The 20,849-nt window shown below is 35.1% G+C and overlaps 1 protein-coding gene across 1 annotated transcript in view; it reads left to right on the top strand.

Annotated features, from left to right (window-relative positions):
• Positions 1 to 1,480: 1,480 nt before the first annotated feature.
• The window catches only part of LOC18096003 (uncharacterized), a 28,729-nt gene continuing 9,360 nt past the window's right edge, over positions 1,481 to 20,849 (top strand). Inside the window, exons 1-31 of the mRNA XM_006370679.3 lie at positions 1,481 to 1,611; positions 1,844 to 2,007; positions 2,180 to 2,257; positions 2,333 to 2,448; positions 2,629 to 2,722; positions 3,033 to 3,076; positions 3,413 to 3,481; positions 3,806 to 3,864; positions 4,253 to 4,460; positions 4,861 to 4,929; positions 5,066 to 5,145; positions 5,932 to 6,081; positions 6,881 to 6,944; positions 7,678 to 7,779; positions 8,298 to 8,495; positions 8,595 to 8,722; positions 9,154 to 9,304; positions 11,209 to 11,304; positions 11,369 to 11,470; positions 11,901 to 11,959; positions 12,367 to 12,469; positions 13,067 to 13,252; positions 13,332 to 13,448; positions 14,471 to 14,757; positions 14,872 to 16,436; positions 16,551 to 17,776; positions 18,675 to 18,803; positions 18,898 to 19,053; positions 19,382 to 19,996; positions 20,115 to 20,186; positions 20,283 to 20,726. Coding sequence (XP_006370741.3) covers positions 1,911 to 2,007; positions 2,180 to 2,257; positions 2,333 to 2,448; positions 2,629 to 2,722; positions 3,033 to 3,076; positions 3,413 to 3,481; positions 3,806 to 3,864; positions 4,253 to 4,460; positions 4,861 to 4,929; positions 5,066 to 5,145; positions 5,932 to 6,081; positions 6,881 to 6,944; positions 7,678 to 7,779; positions 8,298 to 8,495; positions 8,595 to 8,722; positions 9,154 to 9,304; positions 11,209 to 11,304; positions 11,369 to 11,470; positions 11,901 to 11,959; positions 12,367 to 12,469; positions 13,067 to 13,252; positions 13,332 to 13,448; positions 14,471 to 14,757; positions 14,872 to 16,436; positions 16,551 to 17,776; positions 18,675 to 18,803; positions 18,898 to 19,053; positions 19,382 to 19,996; positions 20,115 to 20,186; positions 20,283 to 20,726 — 6,864 coding nt within the window. The 5' untranslated portion in view covers positions 1,481 to 1,611; positions 1,844 to 1,910. The remainder of the gene's footprint in view (positions 1,612 to 1,843; positions 2,008 to 2,179; positions 2,258 to 2,332; positions 2,449 to 2,628; positions 2,723 to 3,032; positions 3,077 to 3,412; positions 3,482 to 3,805; positions 3,865 to 4,252; positions 4,461 to 4,860; positions 4,930 to 5,065; positions 5,146 to 5,931; positions 6,082 to 6,880; positions 6,945 to 7,677; positions 7,780 to 8,297; positions 8,496 to 8,594; positions 8,723 to 9,153; positions 9,305 to 11,208; positions 11,305 to 11,368; positions 11,471 to 11,900; positions 11,960 to 12,366; positions 12,470 to 13,066; positions 13,253 to 13,331; positions 13,449 to 14,470; positions 14,758 to 14,871; positions 16,437 to 16,550; positions 17,777 to 18,674; positions 18,804 to 18,897; positions 19,054 to 19,381; positions 19,997 to 20,114; positions 20,187 to 20,282; positions 20,727 to 20,849) is intronic.

The following is a 20,849-nucleotide window of genomic DNA, read 5'->3' as shown; positions in this document are numbered from 1 at the left end:
TATCATGCTGCAATGCCATAGTGGCCGACAATAAACAAACATGGCTTATATCATTTCAACTGGCATGTAATAACATAATCTTATCTGGTTTCCCAAACCAGGTGGGTGTTCACGAGACAAATCACCACAAATAATCCAGGGAGACAAGTTGTCTTCTCCTAAATTGCGAGACATGCTCCCGCTCCCACTCCCACTGCTGCAGATGGAGAGCACGGTTCCCAGGCGGAAACTACTCCTTAAATTGTGGAGGATGGAGACTTATTCAGCTGCTAGAATTCTTATCAACTCTAATCTATTTATTTCAAAATTATGTTGCTAAGTTGTTAATTCTTTCCTAATTTATTTGGGTAAGACTCTGTTGCTATGTTCACAATCCTTTCCTAGTTTAATTCATGATTTATAGCACCCTATGTAATCCTTTAAATATGGTAGTGATAGAGGAAAAAGGCAGCTGTTGATTTTTTTTTTTACAATATTGAATTTGAGAATGAAGAGATTTCATTAATAGAGAGATTCTGATTGTATTTTATTTCTTCTTGGACGTCAACGTGAGGTTGGTTCTTGAGGTTTGCACCACCCACTGTATCGCCTTATTAATTAAATCAAGATAATAGGAACCTCCACAGCACACACATAATTGCCAAACCATGAACATGAAGTCTAGAGGAATTCTGCTAGCCATTCAAATTGCCTTATCAAATCCAAACACTGACTTGGTTATAATCATCAAAGAAATCAGAAACCATTATCATTGGATAAGCTAATCACACCAGTATAGGATATCATCTAATTCATTCTTGTTTCCTCTTTCATTTCTAATTATATGACAGTCTTTCAACATCAGCCATTGGAAAATTAATCACCCCTTGTGACAAGAAAAGTAGAAGAACAAACCTTGGCACTGAGCTTGGAGACCATGCACTGATGATAATGCACAAGGGCATCTATCAATGGTGTACCAGCAAACGGAACTACTACCCACTGGGCTGCGCTTCTGAAGGACCAATCAGGCCCTTCTAAAAAACAAGTTGGTCTAATAATGCAAATTTCTCATCTTCAAGAGTCTTGACCTCATCCTCAACCTTGCTCAAAGCTCCCTCCACAGCATAGCTATCTTCCTCTAACAACACGGTATCCATCTACTGGGGCAGACGAGTCTGGCAATGAATCATTAAGAGGCTTGACATTTGGAATTTCTGCTGGTGGCCATCCTTGGATTTTGTTTGTTTTTTTTTTAAATTTAATTTCTTTAATTTTTTTTGGGAATCAACCCTCCGTGACCTGAATCTCATCATAGATAGATTTTCAGATCGAGTTTTACAATTATTTTTAAAAAACAAAATAATATGTTAATTAAAACTATCATATCTAACAATTATTATAGTTAATGAATTTTAGGAGGAGAAGACCAATAAGCCGCTAGCTCTGACCCAACGGCCCGCACCGATTTGTCAAGCTCAAGACCAAGCCCAAGGCCCTTTTACATTTCGGGTGGGCACCATTAGACCCACCCGCCCGATCCACGAGAAAACAAAGAACCGTTCCCTTTCATTTTCTGCAATCCACAGAGCTCACACCATCTACCATCTCTCCCTCTCTATCACTGGTCAAGTACTGCTTAAAATACCCCTCTTCTCCCTTTCAATTCATTTCTTCATCGTAATTGCATCTTCAATTTCTTCTTCCTTTTCCAATCTCAAAATCTGATCGTTGTCGATTTTTTTTTTAAAATTTTGATATTTTTATGGTTGTTAGCTAGGGTTTCTTTTTTAGTCTGTTAATAAATTAAAATTCTCTCCTCATTTCAAATTCTGATTTCTCTCCATCTGTCTTTGTATTGCAGTGAAATCAAAGAAGCGATTGTTTTTTTTCATTAGTTGATTATAAATAAAGTTCAATTAAAGAAGAGAATGTTTGAAGGACTGGTCCATCGCGTTCTGGTCGGTTATCTAGGCCGTTACTTTAAAAATATCCAAAAAGAACAGCTCAAGCTCAGCCTCTGGAACGGTAATTTTTATGCTTATTTATTTATTTATTTATCTATGTATTATTATAGAAATTGATGATGCCTAAAGGGTATTATTGTAATAAAAAGTCTTTGCATAGGGTTTATGGCTTAGGGTTTAGGTGCAGTTTTTTTATGATAATTTGTGTTTTTGATGAATAATTAATAATCCAGAGGAGGTGTTATTGGAGAATGTGGATTTGATTCCGGAAGCTTTCGATTATCTCCGGTTACCCTTTTCGATTAAGCAAGGTATGATGAATTTATTATTTGATTTTGATGGAACTTGTTTTTTTCGCCTGTAATCTTCGTTTTTGTTTTGTTTAGGTCGGGTTGGGAGGTTAAGCATTAAGCTTTCGTGGAAAAAGATTGGGTGGGATCACCCCATTATTATTGCTGTAGAAGACGTTTTCATTTGCTTGTCCCAACGGGAAGATCAGGAGGTAGTTATGAATCTTGGGTTTTTTTTTAGACAATGTTTGTGTTTTTTATGAGCTTGCAGTTTTGATTATAAGAAAAGTAGAATGAAATAAATTATAAATCTTTTGCTTTGGAGTTATATGCATACATGCGCCAAATATGTAATGTTTGCTACTTTGTTTTCCCCTGCCTGCCTATCATAGTGGAATTTGGACGCAGTTGAAAGACGGGAATTTGCTGCTAAAAAAGCTCAACTTGCTGCCGCAGAGCTTTCAAAATTGTCAAAGCGCATATGTGGTAAGCTGTTTGCACTCCACTTTCAAGCATCAGTGGTTTATTTGGTTTCAGCAAGAGTAAGCCCTTTCATTTGATTATTCATGAAGATGCTCCTCTCTGGAAATTTTGATCCATGAAAAAGTTTTGTTTTGACAACTTAAAGATTCCAAAACTTAATGGTTGTGAGAGAGGGCATGGCTGATCACATATCACAGTGTAATCTGATTTGGTGGTTTTTTTTGACTCATGATATATTTTCTTTCTGTGAGATGACTTCTTATGCTTAGTTCAGGAGATTCTTATTCTTGCCTGGCATTTTTTTTTCCTGTAGATAATCAGGCGGGGAAATCATTTATCTCATATATTACTGCAAAGGTAACATTTGCCTTCTTGTTATCCATTATGGCTTTTAATCAATAAACCTTTTGTTTTGGGTTGTATTTCAATATATGTTATGTTTGTAGAAACAATAATAAATATCTTAATTGTGCTGCTATTTATGGGTTTATACAGTCATGAGTACATTTGTATTGCTGTATTACAGGCTGTTGTGAGTGTTAGATTATGCGGTCATTGTGCTCACAAATTGTTTAGTTACTATGCTCACTGTAGCCCATCGGATTTCATTTTTTATATGTAATGAAACAGTTAAAATTGAAGATGTAATTGTAATATATTTGCTATTCTCTGAGTTCCTTGTTTTGCTTCCAGGTTCTTGATAGCATCCAACTTTCAATTAGAAATTTTCATGTCCAATACAGTGAAAGGCAGTTTGACTCGGTGAGCTTAATCCACAATCTACCTGTACTTTTCCTTGTTCCTCTTCACCTTTTGTCATACTATGTCATATTGGTAATTAATAGTTTTCTTTTGATACATTTATTGCTCCCTGGATTGCTTTCGCTTATGTTGTGAACGGATATCCTTATTCTTTGTATCATGCATATGCTATTTTTGTTAATGCAAGAAGGGCCGAGTATTCCTTTTCTTCTTCCTTTTTTATCATCACCAATCAAACTAGACAGTGCCGAGTTGTTTTTTCATTGTAAAGGCTCTACCTGAAGTGCAGGTTGTAACTCTTCATTTTTCCAACATGCTTTCCAGGCACAGGTTTTGTTCGGGTTGCAGTTTTCCAACTTGACGGTAAAGCAAAATCTGGTTGGGTAATTTTTTTAGGTTAACTCCTGGTGTTCTTGTAGTTATGATAGTTCTCATAATTTTTACTTTTATGTGAATCTGTGAGTAACTACAAGTTGAGAAATGAGGCTGTATTCTACATGTTTGAAAACTATTATGTGAATTTGTGAGCATTTTATAATAGTTCTCATGGCGTTTGTGCAGATTTCAGAGGTCATTGTCTATTGAAATCTGTATTTTACTTGATTTTGTGTATTTTGCTTGATTTTCTTGTTCATCACCTTTCTGTGTTTCTCTTTGAAAAAATAAGTTTTTGAAATTTTCTCATATATACTGGGTTTTTCTTTCATCTAAAATAAAATTTTCATTTATTCATTTTTTTTCAATTGATGTTTATCATTTTTATCACATCAGATCATTTGGTGCGAAGATGGTAGGTGGCCAAGTAAACAAAACTGCGAGTATTGAAGGCTTGGAAATTTATTGTACCACATCGAAAGGAGATATTGATTCAATGGGTTTGGATGATGCTGTGGACTCCAAATCCTGGTGCAGTGCAAGAAATGGAGGCAATGAGTTTGACTACTTATTACAGCCACTCAATGTATCAGTGTCACTTGGGGTATAAGGCTTGATTAGAAGTGATTTTTTTGCTTCGTACATAATGCATGTCATTAAATAATTATCTTTTCTATAACACACTTTTTAGAGCACAATGTTAAAAAAAGGTAGAAATTTAAAGAATTTTTCTTTTTTAACCTAAACTCTCAGAAATCTTTTGGGAAAATGAGGAGTTGATGTATTCATATCTTGTCCCTTAAACACATGAAAATGATTTATGCCATAGAAGGGGGATATCATTTTCTACCAGAATAATCTGTTCTTTTATCATATGAGTTGCATATGTACTTGTACATTGAAATCAATTTTCCCCTTGAATGAAAAAAATAAGCATGGACTAAGTTTGTAGAATTCTTAGTCGTAACAACTGCAGGTTACTGAAGTTTGTTTCTGAACTGCAGGTTAACAGAGCAGGAAAGCTTGACAGTGATTTGCCCCAGTATTCAATCAGGGCCGACCTAAATGAATTGGTTGGTTTAGTAGTTTGAGGCATATATCATTGATGTAAAATCTCCATTTTCTGCATGCCCTTATGTAAACAGTGCATATTGTGTTGAGTATCATTGTATTTATGTATTGTTTTTCTCTTAATTTTTTCTTACCTAGGCTGTGTCTTTAAATGAGATTCAGTTGCAGCGAATATTGATTTTATCAGATTACTTAAGCACGAGCAGTTTACGGGAGAAGTAAGTTTAGTATCTTTCTTGTTTTTTTTATCCTCTGGTGTTAATTAATCTAATAATTTTTTTACATATTTACCTGGTCCCATTTGTTGTAGTGATGTGAGATAGATTTTAACACACAACTATTTAACACAACATTTCCAAGTTTTTTTAATCTCGCATGCAACTAGACTGGAAAATTTAAACAAGAGGGAAAATATGGCCCTCTGAGGTTATAGATGAGGAGTTTGGTTGAGGCTTTATAGAGGGGTTTTTGGACCTTGGAGGGGTCTTACAATTTCTCTTGTAAATATATTCTTACACTTAGTCCCTGAACTTCTTAGCTTAGTTCATAGCTTCCCTTTGGTCAATGATGCATGCAAAGTAATTTATTTGGATTGTAATTCTTTGTAAAATTAACACTAGCTATTTTGTTAAAGGTGATGAGGCATCCCTAGGTCTTAACTTTACAGTTATGGTGTAACCATTTTAAGAGGGCAGTGTGTTTTGTGCTTCTTTCTTTCTTTAAGAAAGGGAAAGGCTTACAATGACATAAATTGAAGTTCTGTCTTGCATCCATTATTTTGCTTTTCTATCTGCTGCCCTCACAATATATCCCTGTCAATATATCTATAGACATAGATGGCCTTCCATTTAGTTTTTTTGATCAGGATGCTTTTAAGAAGGCTGTGACACTGTTCAGTTTGTTCTTCTACAAGGTTGATGAAAGATTGCGACACAACTTTCAAGTACTTGTAATGTTAAAAACTGAAAGTGGTTGTAAATTTGACACATTTGTGAGTGGTGTAGGTATGGACGTTACCGTCCTTGGGGTTGTCCTCTATCGAGAAAACAGGATGGATGGCAAAGATTATGGTGGCACTATGCTCAAGAATCCATTCTGGCAGATGTTCGCTTGAAGTTGAAGAAAACTTCATGGAGATATTTAGGACAGAGACTGTAAGTTTATTTTCCATCGTGATTTAACCTGTTATGTAATTCCAGATGCCAGGTATGAACATGAGGGTGGGGAATATATACCCTCCTCTGATTACTTTTGTCTTGCTGTCTATATTTGTTTTTGAGACTATACAATGCTCCCCATCTCTCTCTCTCACTCTCTGTTTTTTTGTCCTCATTGATGGAATGGAACTTATGAATCTTCCGAATCACTCTTTTCAGACAAACTGTTGTGGAGTAGATTACTTTTCTTGGTTTCCTTGTAATGTAATGTATCTTTTGTGGGAGGAATTCAAAGCGATTGGAACTCTTTTGTTCCGAGCTTCATAGTTTAATCTTCCTGGGTGTAATGAAGTTCCATGTGAATCTATTCTCTGTTTTATAATTCTTTTAACTTCATTTCCCCTTTCATAAAAAAAGATAACGAAAAAAAAATCCTTGGCTAACGATGAACTAGCAAATCCCACATTTCTTTCTGAATGATTCTGAAGTTAAGCAATCTATCTCACATGCCAGCCTTCAGTTCATAGCAAATCCCATGTATGTGTATAATGGCAGAAGACAAGAGGAGTTTGTGCCTTATTTTGTAAACCACTTTGATTAGTTCTCTGTTCTTCTTTCATCTACTGAATGAATTGAAGTTTATAAATATATGTGTGTGCCTTTCTGCTCAAATATTTAATTATCTTAAATATTTTGGAAAGCACTAACATTTTGCCTCAGTAATATGCTTGTTGTAACTTCTGTAAAATTTAGTTTTTGAGAATATTTCTTTCTCTATCTTGATTTCTTATTTCAGGAGTTTTCGCCGAAAGTATATTAATTTATACCAGACTAAACTAGAGTTTCTCCATCGAGAACAGGTGATTTCTCTTGTTTCTTTATCATGAACACAAATGAATTATCCAAAATAGGCTATATGGTGTAGCTTTGAAGTTCTCTAGATATTATAATTTAGCTCAATGGGTGAATGGATTGGAAAGTTGTGTTTGAATTATGAGAACAGATGCTTAAACATGCTAGCTAAGATGCTTAGTTATCTTAAAATTGTGGAAGTCCAAGCAAAGCTCCAGTGATCATCTTAGTTAGCTCTCCCATCACTTTGTTTTATCCAGCCAAAGTTTGATTTGCACTCTATAAACTCTCACTTCGTTTTAGATTTAAATCCTATCAGCCAATTCTGTTTCCATGTGATTAAGTCTGTTGGTAGATGATGTGTGTATGATTTGTTGAAATAACTAGGCTATGCATGAAAATCCCATTTAAATCTGATCTGATTTATAACCTTTGTTTTCCAAATTTTGATACACATCCTCCAAACACCCAACAAAAATTCTTATCCTGTGAATGTAGAAAGAATCTGATATAGATCCAGTAATTTGAAATGCATGATATATAAATCAAAGCTTTCCAAAAAAAAAGGATGTGTGTGAAATAAAGTTGAGGCAATTTTTCTGGTTTATGATTTATCCACATAAACATAATTTCCTCATCTTATCCTCTATTTATGAGGTTTGCCTTTTTATCAACCGAGGTCAAGGCTGGTTGCTATCTAACTCTTATTGCTTTGTTTATGTTTTGAACTTTGTCATTCAGGCAATCGATGAATATATTATTCAGGACTTGGAGCAAATGGAGAAAGAATCTGATATAGATGATATCCTAAGTTATAGGTCTGTGGCTGAACTTAAGCTCCAGGTATTTGTTATCTTAACTTATGGAAATTACTCTGCAGAGTGTTATCAATTAATATATTTGGATTGGTTCCATGCTTAAGCATTTGTGCACATGGGATTTGGGATTTGGTTTGTGTTCATATGAGAGATTTAGCTTCTTAAAGTAGTAGGACAGTAGGTACATTTACAATCTATACTTTATCAATATCCTTTGTCCCATAATAGATGGTATACAAATTGATAAAATTTTAATTCATTTATTATTATAGAAAAAATAATATCTTACATTTTATTATAGATTTTTTAGTTCCTGCAAATTGGTTATAAACTTTTATACTTTGAATTTCATAAAAATGAATAAATTTTTTTCTTGATTTTCATACCATAAATATTATGGAGCTGTGGGAGTATAATTTTGACTGTTTTAAAATGCTCTATAAAGCAGCATTCTTTTTTTTTCTCAAAGCAACTAGAGCTCTTTATGAGCAACATTTTAGTCAGTTAGTTAATTAAAATAATGTTTTATTTATTTGGCCACAGGAAGTTTTATCGAACTCTTTATCTTCAAATATGGAAGTTAACGGTGCCCATAGTTTCATTGAGAAGTCACAAAATGATGAACGCTCATCAAGCGGGTCCCGTGGATGGTTGAATTGGATCTCCCGAGGCATGCTTGGTGCTGGTGGAACCGATGATTCAACTCAGTTCTCTGGTGTTGTTTCTGATGAAGTCGTAAAGGTAAGTGTGTCAAGTTGTTGATGGTTCAAATCTGGAGCAAAAAAGTAAAACAAAATTTAGATCTAGATCTTAATTTATCTAATTTCCTTCTGTTTTCAGGATATATATGAAGCAACGGAGTTCCAGCCATCTGTTTTATCTAGTGGTGATGTTGATGCAAATTATAAGATGTTTACATGTGCAATGAAGTTTACTGTAGGTTGCATTACTGCAACACTGCAGAGCAAGTATGGTTACTGTTCTTTCATATCTCTCTAGATTAACAAATTAGTCACTTATTTTATTTTTAAAAAAATAATTTTATATTTGTAGCCCTTTTCTAGAATCTTCTCAAATGTTGCATGCATGCAGACAGATTCTGGAAGGAGACGCTTCCATTGTGGTATTTTTGAGTGGTTTATATCTGTAGCTTCATATTTTTGGGCTGCTTGTCTGGGTTCTAAGCTGGTCCATGATTGCTTGCATATTGTTACTTATCTATATTGCCAGTGGATGTCATGTGTTGTCAAATTCTATAATATTACCAATGTTTGCTAATGTTTGATCAATGGTTTTTGACTGAATAGTATATTCTTTGTGATATCACTGCTTTTTTTTTTTGCTTTTACATCCATTGACATTCAATCACACTGATTGTGCTTTTTTTTTTTTTTTACAGGAGTTACTCTAAAAAAATTGCTGACCTGATTTTTAATGAGTTAGTCATTGAATGCAAGCTTTGGGAAGAGTTGGCAACGGTTGTTTGCCACTTTAGATCAGGAGAGATGTTTGATCCATGTAACAAGAGAGTCATTCTACAGATAGGAAGGGTTTGTATTCTTATATCCCAGCTATACATGTTGCAAGCTATGTGTATTTTGAAAATATTTTCTTCTTTCTGTTTTGATGAGGTTCTCTCCCCTTTGTTAATCAACCATATTTTCTACATCTAAACTGTGATTCTAAATAGTGGTTTTGAGAGAACATATTAGGTCTCTGTCTCAGTTCCAGTGATGCATCATAAATGATCTTGTGGATCTTGTCTAAATCAGTTTCAATTGAAAACTATTGTTTGTCTGTTGAGGATACCATAATCCCCTGACTTCTTTGACAAACAGTGTGTTTCACCAATTTTTGGAAACTTAAAGGTTAGAGTTGGATGTTGGTAGTGCACTTGGTGGAAGAGCAAGTTTAATTGCAAAATGGTGGAAGGATAATGGATAAGTAAATAATTATAGGAGTGCAAAGATGCCTTCTTATAACCTGTTTACTTAGGTTTCCAAGTTCATTGTCTTTCCTGGCTACTACAAGTTTTGGATAGCTAGTTCTATACCTAGGTTTCATCATAGAAAAAGAGGGATACGTTGATTAGGATATCAAAGCATGATTAGCATGCTATGGGATTTCAAAGCCTTTAATCAGCTGAAGGGTCAATTTAAGTATTAGGGTAGATATCCTCTTTGATTGTTAGTGTTAGTGCTGGGAAAATTAAGAGCATCACATCCATGGAATGTGGATAGGATGGCATTGTCGAAATGGATATGTGGAAACATAGAAGGGGCCAGATAAAAAATGGCTTGTCTGTTTCAAGGTAGTCTATGATGGCTTGGCTAGTAGACTTGTGGATATACTCTTGCAAGAGAGTGATTGGTTTGCAATTCCAGCACCCAAAAAGAGGAAGAGTAAACTGTCTATATTGTGGGATGAAGTAATTTAGATTGACAACTGTGGAAAGTTCAGTCTAAACAAAAGAAATTGAGGAAAAGGATCTAATGTAGTTTGCCACAACTAATTTAGAGCTCGGCCATGGTTGAGCTGAATTATGAATGGTATGTTTCTATGTTTCTCAGGCAGGAAACCTGCATTCAAGGTGCATTTTCCATGAGCAAACTAGTTATGTTCTTGACAATTAAAGTTGAAGCATTTTAACACTAGCATGGGCCTGTGTGATATAGTTCAAATGCAGGCTTTTCCTAGGTCATTAATCTTATCTTCTATTTTGTAACAGTCCATAGTAAAGAATTGCATAGTGAACCTGTCATAAAGACATTCATTGATACCGATTTTGCTTTGCTTTACAAATTATCTTAATGAGAGAATTTAATTTCTTGGTCATGATGTTGAGTAACCAAGAATCAAAATTTGTATTATGTTTTGTAACTTTTCATAGTCTTGAATAAAAACTTATCTTTTAAACACCATTATTAGATTCTTTTTTGTGCACTACTAGTTAGCTGTTTGTATCCAAAGTCTTCAATACCAGTAGTTTTGCAGAAGTGATATCCATTATTTAAGTGAAGAGGTTATTTAGACAGTAGTGATTGCCATCTGGGCTTGGAAGTGATGGAATTTTGTTATCTGGGTCTAGAAGTGGTTTGAGATTCTTGAGCTTGACCCCTTGGAATGTGTTTCATAATGTGCAAAAATTAGTTTGTTATTATACTTTCAATGAGTTCTTTTATGGATTTGCTTTGTTCATGAGGTCCTTGTGAAAAGTAATAGGGCATAAGTGGGACTGTTATTTTATTACTGATATTAGCAGTAGCCTTAACTCTTCAACTGTCTTTTTTGTGCTATCTATAAGGTAAGATATCCAGAAAATCATTTGTTTGAATTTAATCAGTTCTTGAGTTGGATGATGAACACCATTTTAAGAATTCATCTTATCATTGTTTTGCAAGACATGTAAAGGAGACTACATCAACATTTAGCCTAACCTGGATTCTTTTTTTAGTCCCTTACGGATGGTAACGTGCGGGAAGATGAACCTCCTTCATGTAGATTTCAAGTGGACATTTCACCAAAGCGGGATATTGAATTGTCAGTAAAGGTATTATTCTAGTCCTGGCTCTTTGTACTTTTCAATATCCTTTTTATAACCATGTCATATGCAGGTCATGCTTCAACTGCTGGAAGTTTCTTGTGATCTAGAGTTGTTTCTAAGTCTCTGGGAACTCTTTACTGTGTTCAAATCCTTTGAATTTCAACTGGAAAGGGTAAGTTTTTACCCTTTAGATTTGGTCCTGTCCCTGCTTGTTGGCTCTTGTGTTTGCTTTAAGTGAGTGATTCTGTCACAACTATTGTATGCTCTTTTGTGGTGCTTTTTTTATTATTAATATTTTGTTGGGGCCTTCCAGGTTTTAATGATCTTTGTCTTTAGTTTTATCAACATGTGCAGCTGGGTATTGCACTTATAATAAGTGGTTCACCTGCTAACAATTTTTTATTACTTCATTTCTTGCATTTATTTATTATTTGTTTTATCAACACACTTATAATAAGTTTTTTTTGGAAGATCAAGAACTTATTATTGATCATTAAATTCAAATATACGTAGGAGATGCATTATTTGTAAAAACACTTGTTTAGCTATTGGAAGGTCCTCAGTCTTTTTCTTCATTATTGACAATATCAATCCTATTGCAGGTTCTGTTGTCACTAAATGGGATTGAAGATGTCAGGACTCGCTTATTGTCAAAAGTGGAGTAAGTTCCTTTTCCACTTCTGGAGTTGGTTGTTGATAATATTTGATTTCTTGGTTTCATTTTATTTTTTAAGCTCTCTAGTATCTTTCGCTTCTTTTATTGCTTTTTAGTAGCTGAACTAGCTTCATTAGCATCCCTTTTCATTTTGTACTTTGTTGGTTTTCCTGTTTAAAATTCATATTCCTAATTGTTTAGGACTTTAGGCTTTGGTGCCTATATAAAGAACCACTCGTGGTAGTGGAAAACAAGATATTATTGTATGATCAAATAAATTGAATATTAGAATTTTGGTTCTTGCTAGTACTTAAAAAGAACTTTGATATCTTTGGCACTTTCATGTCTTATGCTCGTGTCCCATTTGTATTTCTGACTTGTAGAAGCTCATAATTTATGTCTTCTATGTGCAGATACATCTTATCAAGTCATAAAAAGCTAAGTTGGGATGTTAATGTCATCAATATTATAATTAATGTTCCTTGGAGAAAAGCAACGCAGGAAGAACATAAATTGGTAACACCTCTTTATTGTGTTCTATTGCACATCATGTTCTGTGGTTTTTTGTGTTCTGTAGCTATGCTTAGTTTTCTGTTATGTAAAATTATTTGGCAGATTGTTGTGCCCTCTTCTGTTTGTTGGATAATTATTATTAACATCACAACTATGACTGCTACAAGAATGATATTGTGGAGATTTGCTAGCTATTGTGATCATGGGAGTGCTTGTGCAGGGTGTTAGTGTGGACTTTGTTTGGAGCTATTTTTTTGGACAACAAAGAACACCAAGGAAAAAGGGTCTAAAAGGCAATAATTAAATGGTAAACTGAAAACTAATGATTTCAAACTCCCATGTAAAAAGTTTAGAAATTTGAGTAAACTATGCCCCTTGTCCATATGGAAGCAAAGGTGCTTATGTTCATACAAAAAGCATGAGTATACAATGCAAATTATTATGAAACCTTCATGTAGACAAATTGCACTTGAAACAATAGAATTCACCTAAAATCTGAACAAATTATTACAATATCTGTTCTGCTGCTGGCCAGAGAGTTATTGATTGTGTTAGTATGTCTACTCTGCCTATCTAACTGTGATCTACTTTATTTGGCAGGTTCTGAAATTGAAATCCTTTTCTTATACTTCTAAATTTGATGCGGATTCTGTTGCTTCTATTATTGAAGAACAATCTTCTATCCCAAAACGGTTCTCAAGCTCAATTTCAGCTTCTAATATTTTTACGGGGTTCCAAATTCAAGATCTCTATAATTACTTTGAGGTCAAATTAAATGACATTGAGGTCAGGCATTTTAGTTTAGTTTCATATTGTATTCCATGTTGATTATTGGATGCATAAACATGAAATTCGCATGCTGCAGTTAATTCTCATTACCCCTCAACATGCTCAAGCAATCTCTATCTTGGAGAAATTTTGTGCTTCTGTTGCCCTGGCATCCTGCATCATTTCTGATCAATCAGTATTGAAACAATTGGAGGTAATTAATTTAAAATCTTATTTGTGCATTGCTACTATTAAATAGACAGATTTTTTATGTAAATTTCTCTCAGTTAATTCTATAACAAAATGCATAGCAACAAAAATTATATCCCTCCACCAAGAAAGTCTTCAAGGAGGGCATGCTGACCTCGTAAATGTTTTATTTGCAACCCTGGATCAGTCAAGTGGTGAAGCTCTTGTCAACATACCTCAGTCCCTACAAAAACTAAACTCAAGCATGCATGAAAGATGTTAGCTCTTGTTAGTCGACCTAGTGGTCCCACTGAAAGAAGGGGATCTAATATAGTTCATAGCAATCACCTATATTATATCCATTTTAAGATCTTATTAACCACTAGGAAAAACCATCAGGTTTGGAGTAGGGTTGGTAGCTGTTGTGTTCGTGTGGTCTTTTGGTATTGCCTCTGGTCTTCTTTCATTTCATAGAAAGTCTTGAAAAATGGGTCCTACTGGCCAACATCATTTGAACTGAATCTAAGAGGGACTTGCTAACTATGGAACCATATCAAGAGGAATTGTAATACATGGAGGTAGAGGTAGGGAGGGAGGAGGAGACAGTCTTCCCTGTCTTTCCCTCTCCCCAATTTCCTCTGTTGGTGATAATCTCGGGAGTAATGCTTGAGATATCAACTTTTTACTTGATGATTGTAGTAACTAATATTGCAGATCCTGGTAAGTAATATATATTGTTTAATTTAATCATGATAAGTATACAGTAAGCATGCTAATGTCTTATCATGATAAGTGATTGTATAAATGCTACATCAGTTGATGAATAAGTGTTATGATAAACTTGCTAGTGCCCTTAGCATTACTGTAATCTCAGAATATTTCTGTATGTCAAAAGTATATCAGACTAATTTGTGCAAACATTTTGCATATTAGTTAATGTTTGTATATTAGTGAAGGATAAAATTTTAATGTAGATTACAGTGGCAGATTATTTTAGGGTTCAGGGTTTCAGCTGTCTTTACTTGGTGATATATTTTTCCATTTCAGGTTTATGTCAATTTATCAGCACTTAATGCAAGCTTTTCCCCACCAATATATGAGTCAGTCGTGGCATTTATTGCACATATGGAAAATCTTTGTTCAAGGTCTGAACCTCTGATGCTAAAAAACCCCAATTCACCTGTTGTCATCACAAATCGACCTGGGGCTTCTGATTTTGGTTTCGGTTTCTCTGTTTCTGCAAGATTGGACTTGGTCAGTTTTTGTTTTGACCTCGCAAATGATGGAGAGAACAGCTCTGAACTCGTGTTCTCTCTTCAAGGATTAGATATCTGGTATTTGTTTGATGTTTGATTTTGAACTTATATGTTATCTGCATTTGAGTCTTATGCTGATACTTTCAGAACAAAACAACTTTTGTGCTTATGGTTCTGCTGTTCTAATTGCAGGTTATCTCATACCCAATTTGACGAGTTCTGGGTTTGTACAAAAGCATTAAAGATCACCACTTCCCCGTTGAGAGGTGAAAATGATGGCCATATTCTGTGTTTATCTGGGAAGCAACTTTCTTCCAATTCTGCAAATCATGAAGACTTGGGCATCCGACATGGCAATCAGGATGGAAATTTAGAACGTTCACTCACTGAAGTATGCTTTCTTTTGCACTATGAAGCTTACAGAAGGGCAGATACAGTTGTTAACAAGTGTACCGTTGGCTTGAATGATATTGATTTCCATTGCTATCCATACATAGTCGGGTTATTAGTTGGATTTTACAATAAATTATCTGCTTATGGTTCACCCTTCACTTCTGATGACTCATTTAGCCTTGTTACAGAGGCTAAAAGTCCTAGAAGAAGGGCTGGCTTAGAGTTTGAAAGATTTGGTTACTCAAATTTCATTGAAACTGGGTCTTCTGATCATGCTAGCATTTCTTTGGATAACTATCCCTTTGTTACTCTTTGCAATTCTGCTTCTCTTGGCAGCATAGAGAGTTCACTTCATTACCCTATTGCTGACTGGAGGAGATTATTTAATTTAAGGGAAAGAAAAATCAAAAGTACAAAATTCTGTTTAAAGAATGGATTGAAAACTTTTGATGCTTCACCATTGACGTTCACATCTGTGGTGGATACATCTGCTGCACCAGGAATTATTAGTGATGCAAATTTACTTAATATTGACATAAATCTTTGTGGAGTCAGAGTGCATTTTCATGATTCCTCTTGCATCGTTGGAACTGTTGCACTACCAACCTTGAAATCTTCACTCTCAATTTATGAAGACTCTATGGATCTGCTGTGTTCTGCTGAGGGATTGGTTCTCACATCGTCTTGGTGGACTAAAAATTTTCAAGAGTTTCTTTGGGGGCCCTCGTTACCAAATCTGTCTCCCATTCTAAATTTACGTGTGAGAAAAGGGAAATTTGGATCATTGCCTTCTGAACTTGAAGTCAGCATCGGTATTCAGCATGTATACTGCATGTTGCCTCCTGAGTTTTTAGCCATTATAATTGGTTACTTTTCATTGCCAGATTGGAGTTTAAATCTGAGTGAGCAGCCTATGAAAATGGAAAACAAGAGTCATGTAGTATATAAATTTGAGATACTGGACTCCACTTTGATTCTGCCTGTGGAACATGATGACCATCAGTTTCTGAAGATAGAAATTCAACAACTGTTCTGTAGTTTTATTGATAAGTGTGCTCCAAATGATGCAATGATGAATATTCCCCCTGACTATATGGTTCCAGCACACAAAGTTGCCAAAGCAAATCACTGTTTGAATATGTTTGGAAGGGACTTATCCCTATCGTTCCTGCTAAGCAGAGAGGATGAACATGGTTGCTTAGAGCTTGATCAAGATACCGGGTGTGGTAATATCACCTTAATTGCAGCACTTAGTTTAGATCTTTGGGTTTGGCTACCTTGTGATGACGAGTCTTGTTTTGAAAGCTCTTCTGTTTCCACATGCATCATGTCAAGGATTACCGATTGTCAACTTATTGCTGATGGTATGATATTTTGGCTTTCAAATGCTCTGGTTGAATTTATGACTTGCCATATGTTTTTGTTTGTTAATTTCATTTTACCAATTAATACATCTGATTTTTTGTCTCTAATGATAGACTGCTACAGTTTGGATGGATTTGAGGCGCTACTAGATGTCATAGATCAGTTTTCTTCAGTTGATGATCAGTCCAAAAATTTTGGATCTGATGTTTTGCACTTTCTTCAGTGGAAGAGGAGCCAAAAGGAAAATTGTGAAGTTTCACCTGCTGCCTCAGGCACTGTCTCTTTGGAAGTTCAATGTTCTGTTGATTCCTTGTTGATAAAATTGTATCATTCTAGAGAAGGTTCAACTCTGCTGGAACCAATTGCCAAGATTGATGTGAAGTTTAAATGTTCAGCATCTCTGGTAAATGAGACACTTATGGTATTGGACTTTGGTTTTTCTTCTTTGGCACTATATTCACTGCCTAGTTCTGTGTTGTTAGCACAATGCACTGGCAGTTCCTCTGCTTCATCAGCCCTTCATTTATGTTTCTTAAAATCTGTTGAAGGTGAAAATGAACTTAATATTTCTCTTCCTTCTGTTAGTATTTGGCTACATCTTTTTGACTGGACTGGGATCATTGATCTTTGTAATTCTTATGCTAAAAGAATTGCTGAAAATGAAGCGGTTCGAGCATCATCAATGAGTTCATCCAAAGATCTGGTTGATCCGACTGAAACTGTGATATGTGCTGTTTCTCAAAATTCTCCTCAAAATATCAGCGTGCCCAGTTCTTATGTTCATAATTATGTGAGGCAGGACTCTGTTTCACTTATTGTGAGATCAGAAAATATTGGCCTTACGGTTCATTTTCCTGTCTGTGCCACAGAAACTTTACCTGGTGAAATACAGGCAGCTATAGTTCAAGAAAGGAGGCCCCAAGATGTTGCATCTAATACAACAGAACGGAAAAACAATAAATTTATTGCAATCACTACACATAGTAGAAGAACTGAACTATCCATGGTTGGTAAAATTGTGACCTTGAAATGTAGTTTGCAGAAGGCCATGGGCACTGTTGGAATATGTGAGGATGAGAGCATTACCACATGGCCTCTCTTTGAGACATCGCAAGTTGTTGTGTCAACTGAGATTTTTAATAGCCAGCTTGAGTCTGTCAATATTAATTTAGGGGTACAGTGTGACCGGTTAGATGTGCAGCTTTCCCATCAAGTACTCTGCTTCTGGCATGGTGTACAGTTAGACATTGCTGAAGCAGGAACTTCTCGTTCTTTGTTTGGTCATATGGATTTCAAAATCCAGTTGCGGAAAATTTCCTTTCTTGTATCCGATGAAAGGGTACGTTTTCCACTGAATTCTAAGTTACAGATTCTTTTCAACTGTTTCTAGTGGTGAATGGTTATTGCATGTGTTTCACTATCATTTCAGTCTTGCAACTGTATCCTTTTAATACCCTTTCATTTGTAGTTGTTTCTATTAAGTATAACTTTACTCATTGAGATAATTATAAATGCAATATTCACTTTCAATGATGTTTAAGATTTTGCTTCTTGTACCTTTTATGGTTTCTTTTAGTCTTGCAAGATTCACTGTTGTTGTGTTCTTATGGTGGTCTTCATTTTGTATTAAAATTTTATTTTCCTTCCAAATCAGCTTCCATTTATAAGTTCATTTTCTATGTAAAACTAAAAAAGCTGTTCATCTGATAAGCATGAAAACTTTTTCCTATACGTGACCATATAAATATTTATTATTGGTTTATTTTGTAGGTCTGTTTCTAATCCCTTGTTTTCTTAATGGAAAACATGGAAATAACTAGACTGATTTTTATGAGAGTCACTGGAAAACATCACTCAGGTTTTTTTCAAAATCTTTAATAGAAAAGAAAACAAGGGTTCTTGTTACATTTAAAAAAAATATTATATTTGAACATGAAGGGAAAGAGTAAGAAAAAAGTCAGGAGACATTGGAGGGAAGGAAAGCATTACTTCCTTTTGATTGCTTGGTTGGTGAAGATAGAAGGAATGCACTGATTTCATTCTGTTAAATCAATTCTTGATCATATTTTGTTTCATTACTTTCCAAGACATTTGATTTACAATTACATGTTTTAGGAGCAGTACTCGTGTTGGTAGCATAACATTTTTTTCTTAATGACAGTGGATTGCCATTAATAAATATGTTTGACTTTTTGGAAAAACAACTTACATCAATTTTCTTCTCTTTTCTTATGTAGTGGAGCTTTGGTGGTCCTCTGCTAGAAATTGCTATGAGGAACTTTCTGTTGCATGCTATTGTGACTGAAAACAGCATGGAGAGCTCAGTTGCAAGTGACCTTGAAGTGAACTACAATAACATCCACAAGGTATATTAGTTATGGAAGCATGACTACCATTGTTCTTTTTGGCATGGGTGTCTTGCTAATATTTTCTGTAATATTGTGCTTATTTTGGTTGTAGGTTTTGTGGGAGCCATTTGTCGAGCCTTGGAAGTTTCAGATAAACATGATTAGAAAACAGGAGATGACTGCTCACTTGAACAGTTCCATTTTGACAGATATCGATGTCACATCAACAATGCAACTTAATTTGAACTGTACAGAATCTCTTATTGAGGTATATAGTGCTATTTTCCATATTCTATCTAGGTCACATTCAATAAGCATCTTAGGAAATTTTTGGAATTTGGTGCATTATTTTATGCAGCAATAATGAATGCTTTGATGAGAATTTCTATTTAATACTGTGCTATTGGCTATAAAAGTTTACCCTGACAATCTTATGTCTACCACCTAATTTTCCTAATGTATTACTGAGCACGTGTAGATGGATCTTTTTGTTTGATCATGTTGATGTTTCCTTCTGTATGCAACTCAAAATACTGTTTTTTTTTTTCTTTCTGAAAATGCACTAATTTTCCTAATGAATTTTTGTCCCTTAAAAGTGTTTTTTCAGGACACTTGAGATGGTTAACGATGCCTGGCATTTGGGACCAAATGATCCATTTGAAAACCAGAGATCCTCAAGTAGCCAGTTATCTGAAAATGTACATGAAGGGAGTTATGCTCCCTATGTGCTTCAAAATTTGACTTCCTTGCCTCTTGGATACCATGTTTTCAAAGGGCTGGTTAATGCAGATGAGTTTGATTTCTCTGAAATGAAAGACGCAAAATCTATCCAACCAGGTTCTTCTGTTCCTATTTATCTTAATGAAACTCTGGAGGAGCAATTGTTTCGATGTGGCCCTGCTCAGTCTTCTGACAGGCTCAGTGAGAAGCAATCAAATGGAGCTGTTCATCACTTCATGAGCATTCAGCTTGACGGGATGTTTCTACCTTCTCCTCCTATTTCAATGGATCTTGTAGGACTTACCTACTTTGAGGTTGATTTTACTAAGGTTTTGAAGCGGACAGAAATGGAGAAAACGAGGAATGTTTCAAAATATGATATGGACCTTGAAGAGAATGCTAGATTCAATACTGATGGTGGTTTTGTTGTTCCTGTTGTCTTTGATGTTTCAGTGCAACGCTACACCAAGTTAATACGATTATACTCAACAGTACGTACAAAAATTAGTTAATGAGATAATACTAATGAGATAACCCCAATATTTTTTAATCTTGGTATTTGTCAGAGCTTTAGTACTCATCAATCAATCTTTACATTTGATGATTTAGGTTATACTTGCTAATGCAACATCAGTGCCACTGGAGTTGAGGTTTGACATTCCTTTTGGACTATCCCCGAAGGTATGCAATTTTTTCTTAAAATTGGCATACTAGTCTTGTCATGGACATCTACATGTTACTTTAATTTTGACATCATAGCTACTTTTGTTTTTACAGGTCTTAGATCCAATTTATCCAGACCAGGAGTTTCCATTGCCTTTGCATTTGGCTGAAGCTGGTCGAATGCGCTGGCGTCCGCTTGGAAATTCGTACTTGTGGAGTGAAGTACATGACATTTCTAACATTCTTTCACACGAAAGCAAGATTGGATTTCTTAGATCTTTTGTTTGTTATCCATCTCATCCAAGCAGTGATCCCTTTCGCTGTTGCATATCGGTTCACAGTTTTAGCTTGCCTTCATCTAAAAAGCTGAAGAAAGGATCATATAACACTTTGAGGCAATCATTTGAAAGTTTCGATGGTGATCAGAAGAAGTCTAGTAATCGTTTTATTCATCAAGTAACCTTAAGTGCTCCATTAGTAGTGATCAATTATCTTCCAGATGAAGTATCTTTGGCAATCGAGAGTGGTGGGGTTACTCGTACCGTGTTGCTCTCAGAGGTTTGTGGAGTACTTTAGTTAGATGAATCCATGGTTCTAATTTTAGGCCACACTTTATGGGCTATCCTGGTTGTTGATGTAACAGTCATGGCTGCTGCATGCGTGAATTTGTTACTTACAGCA

This window comes from Populus trichocarpa, chromosome 1 (genome assembly GCF_000002775.5).
Source record: "Populus trichocarpa isolate Nisqually-1 chromosome 1, P.trichocarpa_v4.1, whole genome shotgun sequence".
NCBI lineage: Eukaryota > Viridiplantae > Streptophyta > Magnoliopsida > Malpighiales > Salicaceae > Populus > Populus trichocarpa.
This window is presented reverse-complemented; position numbering and strand designations above follow the sequence as displayed.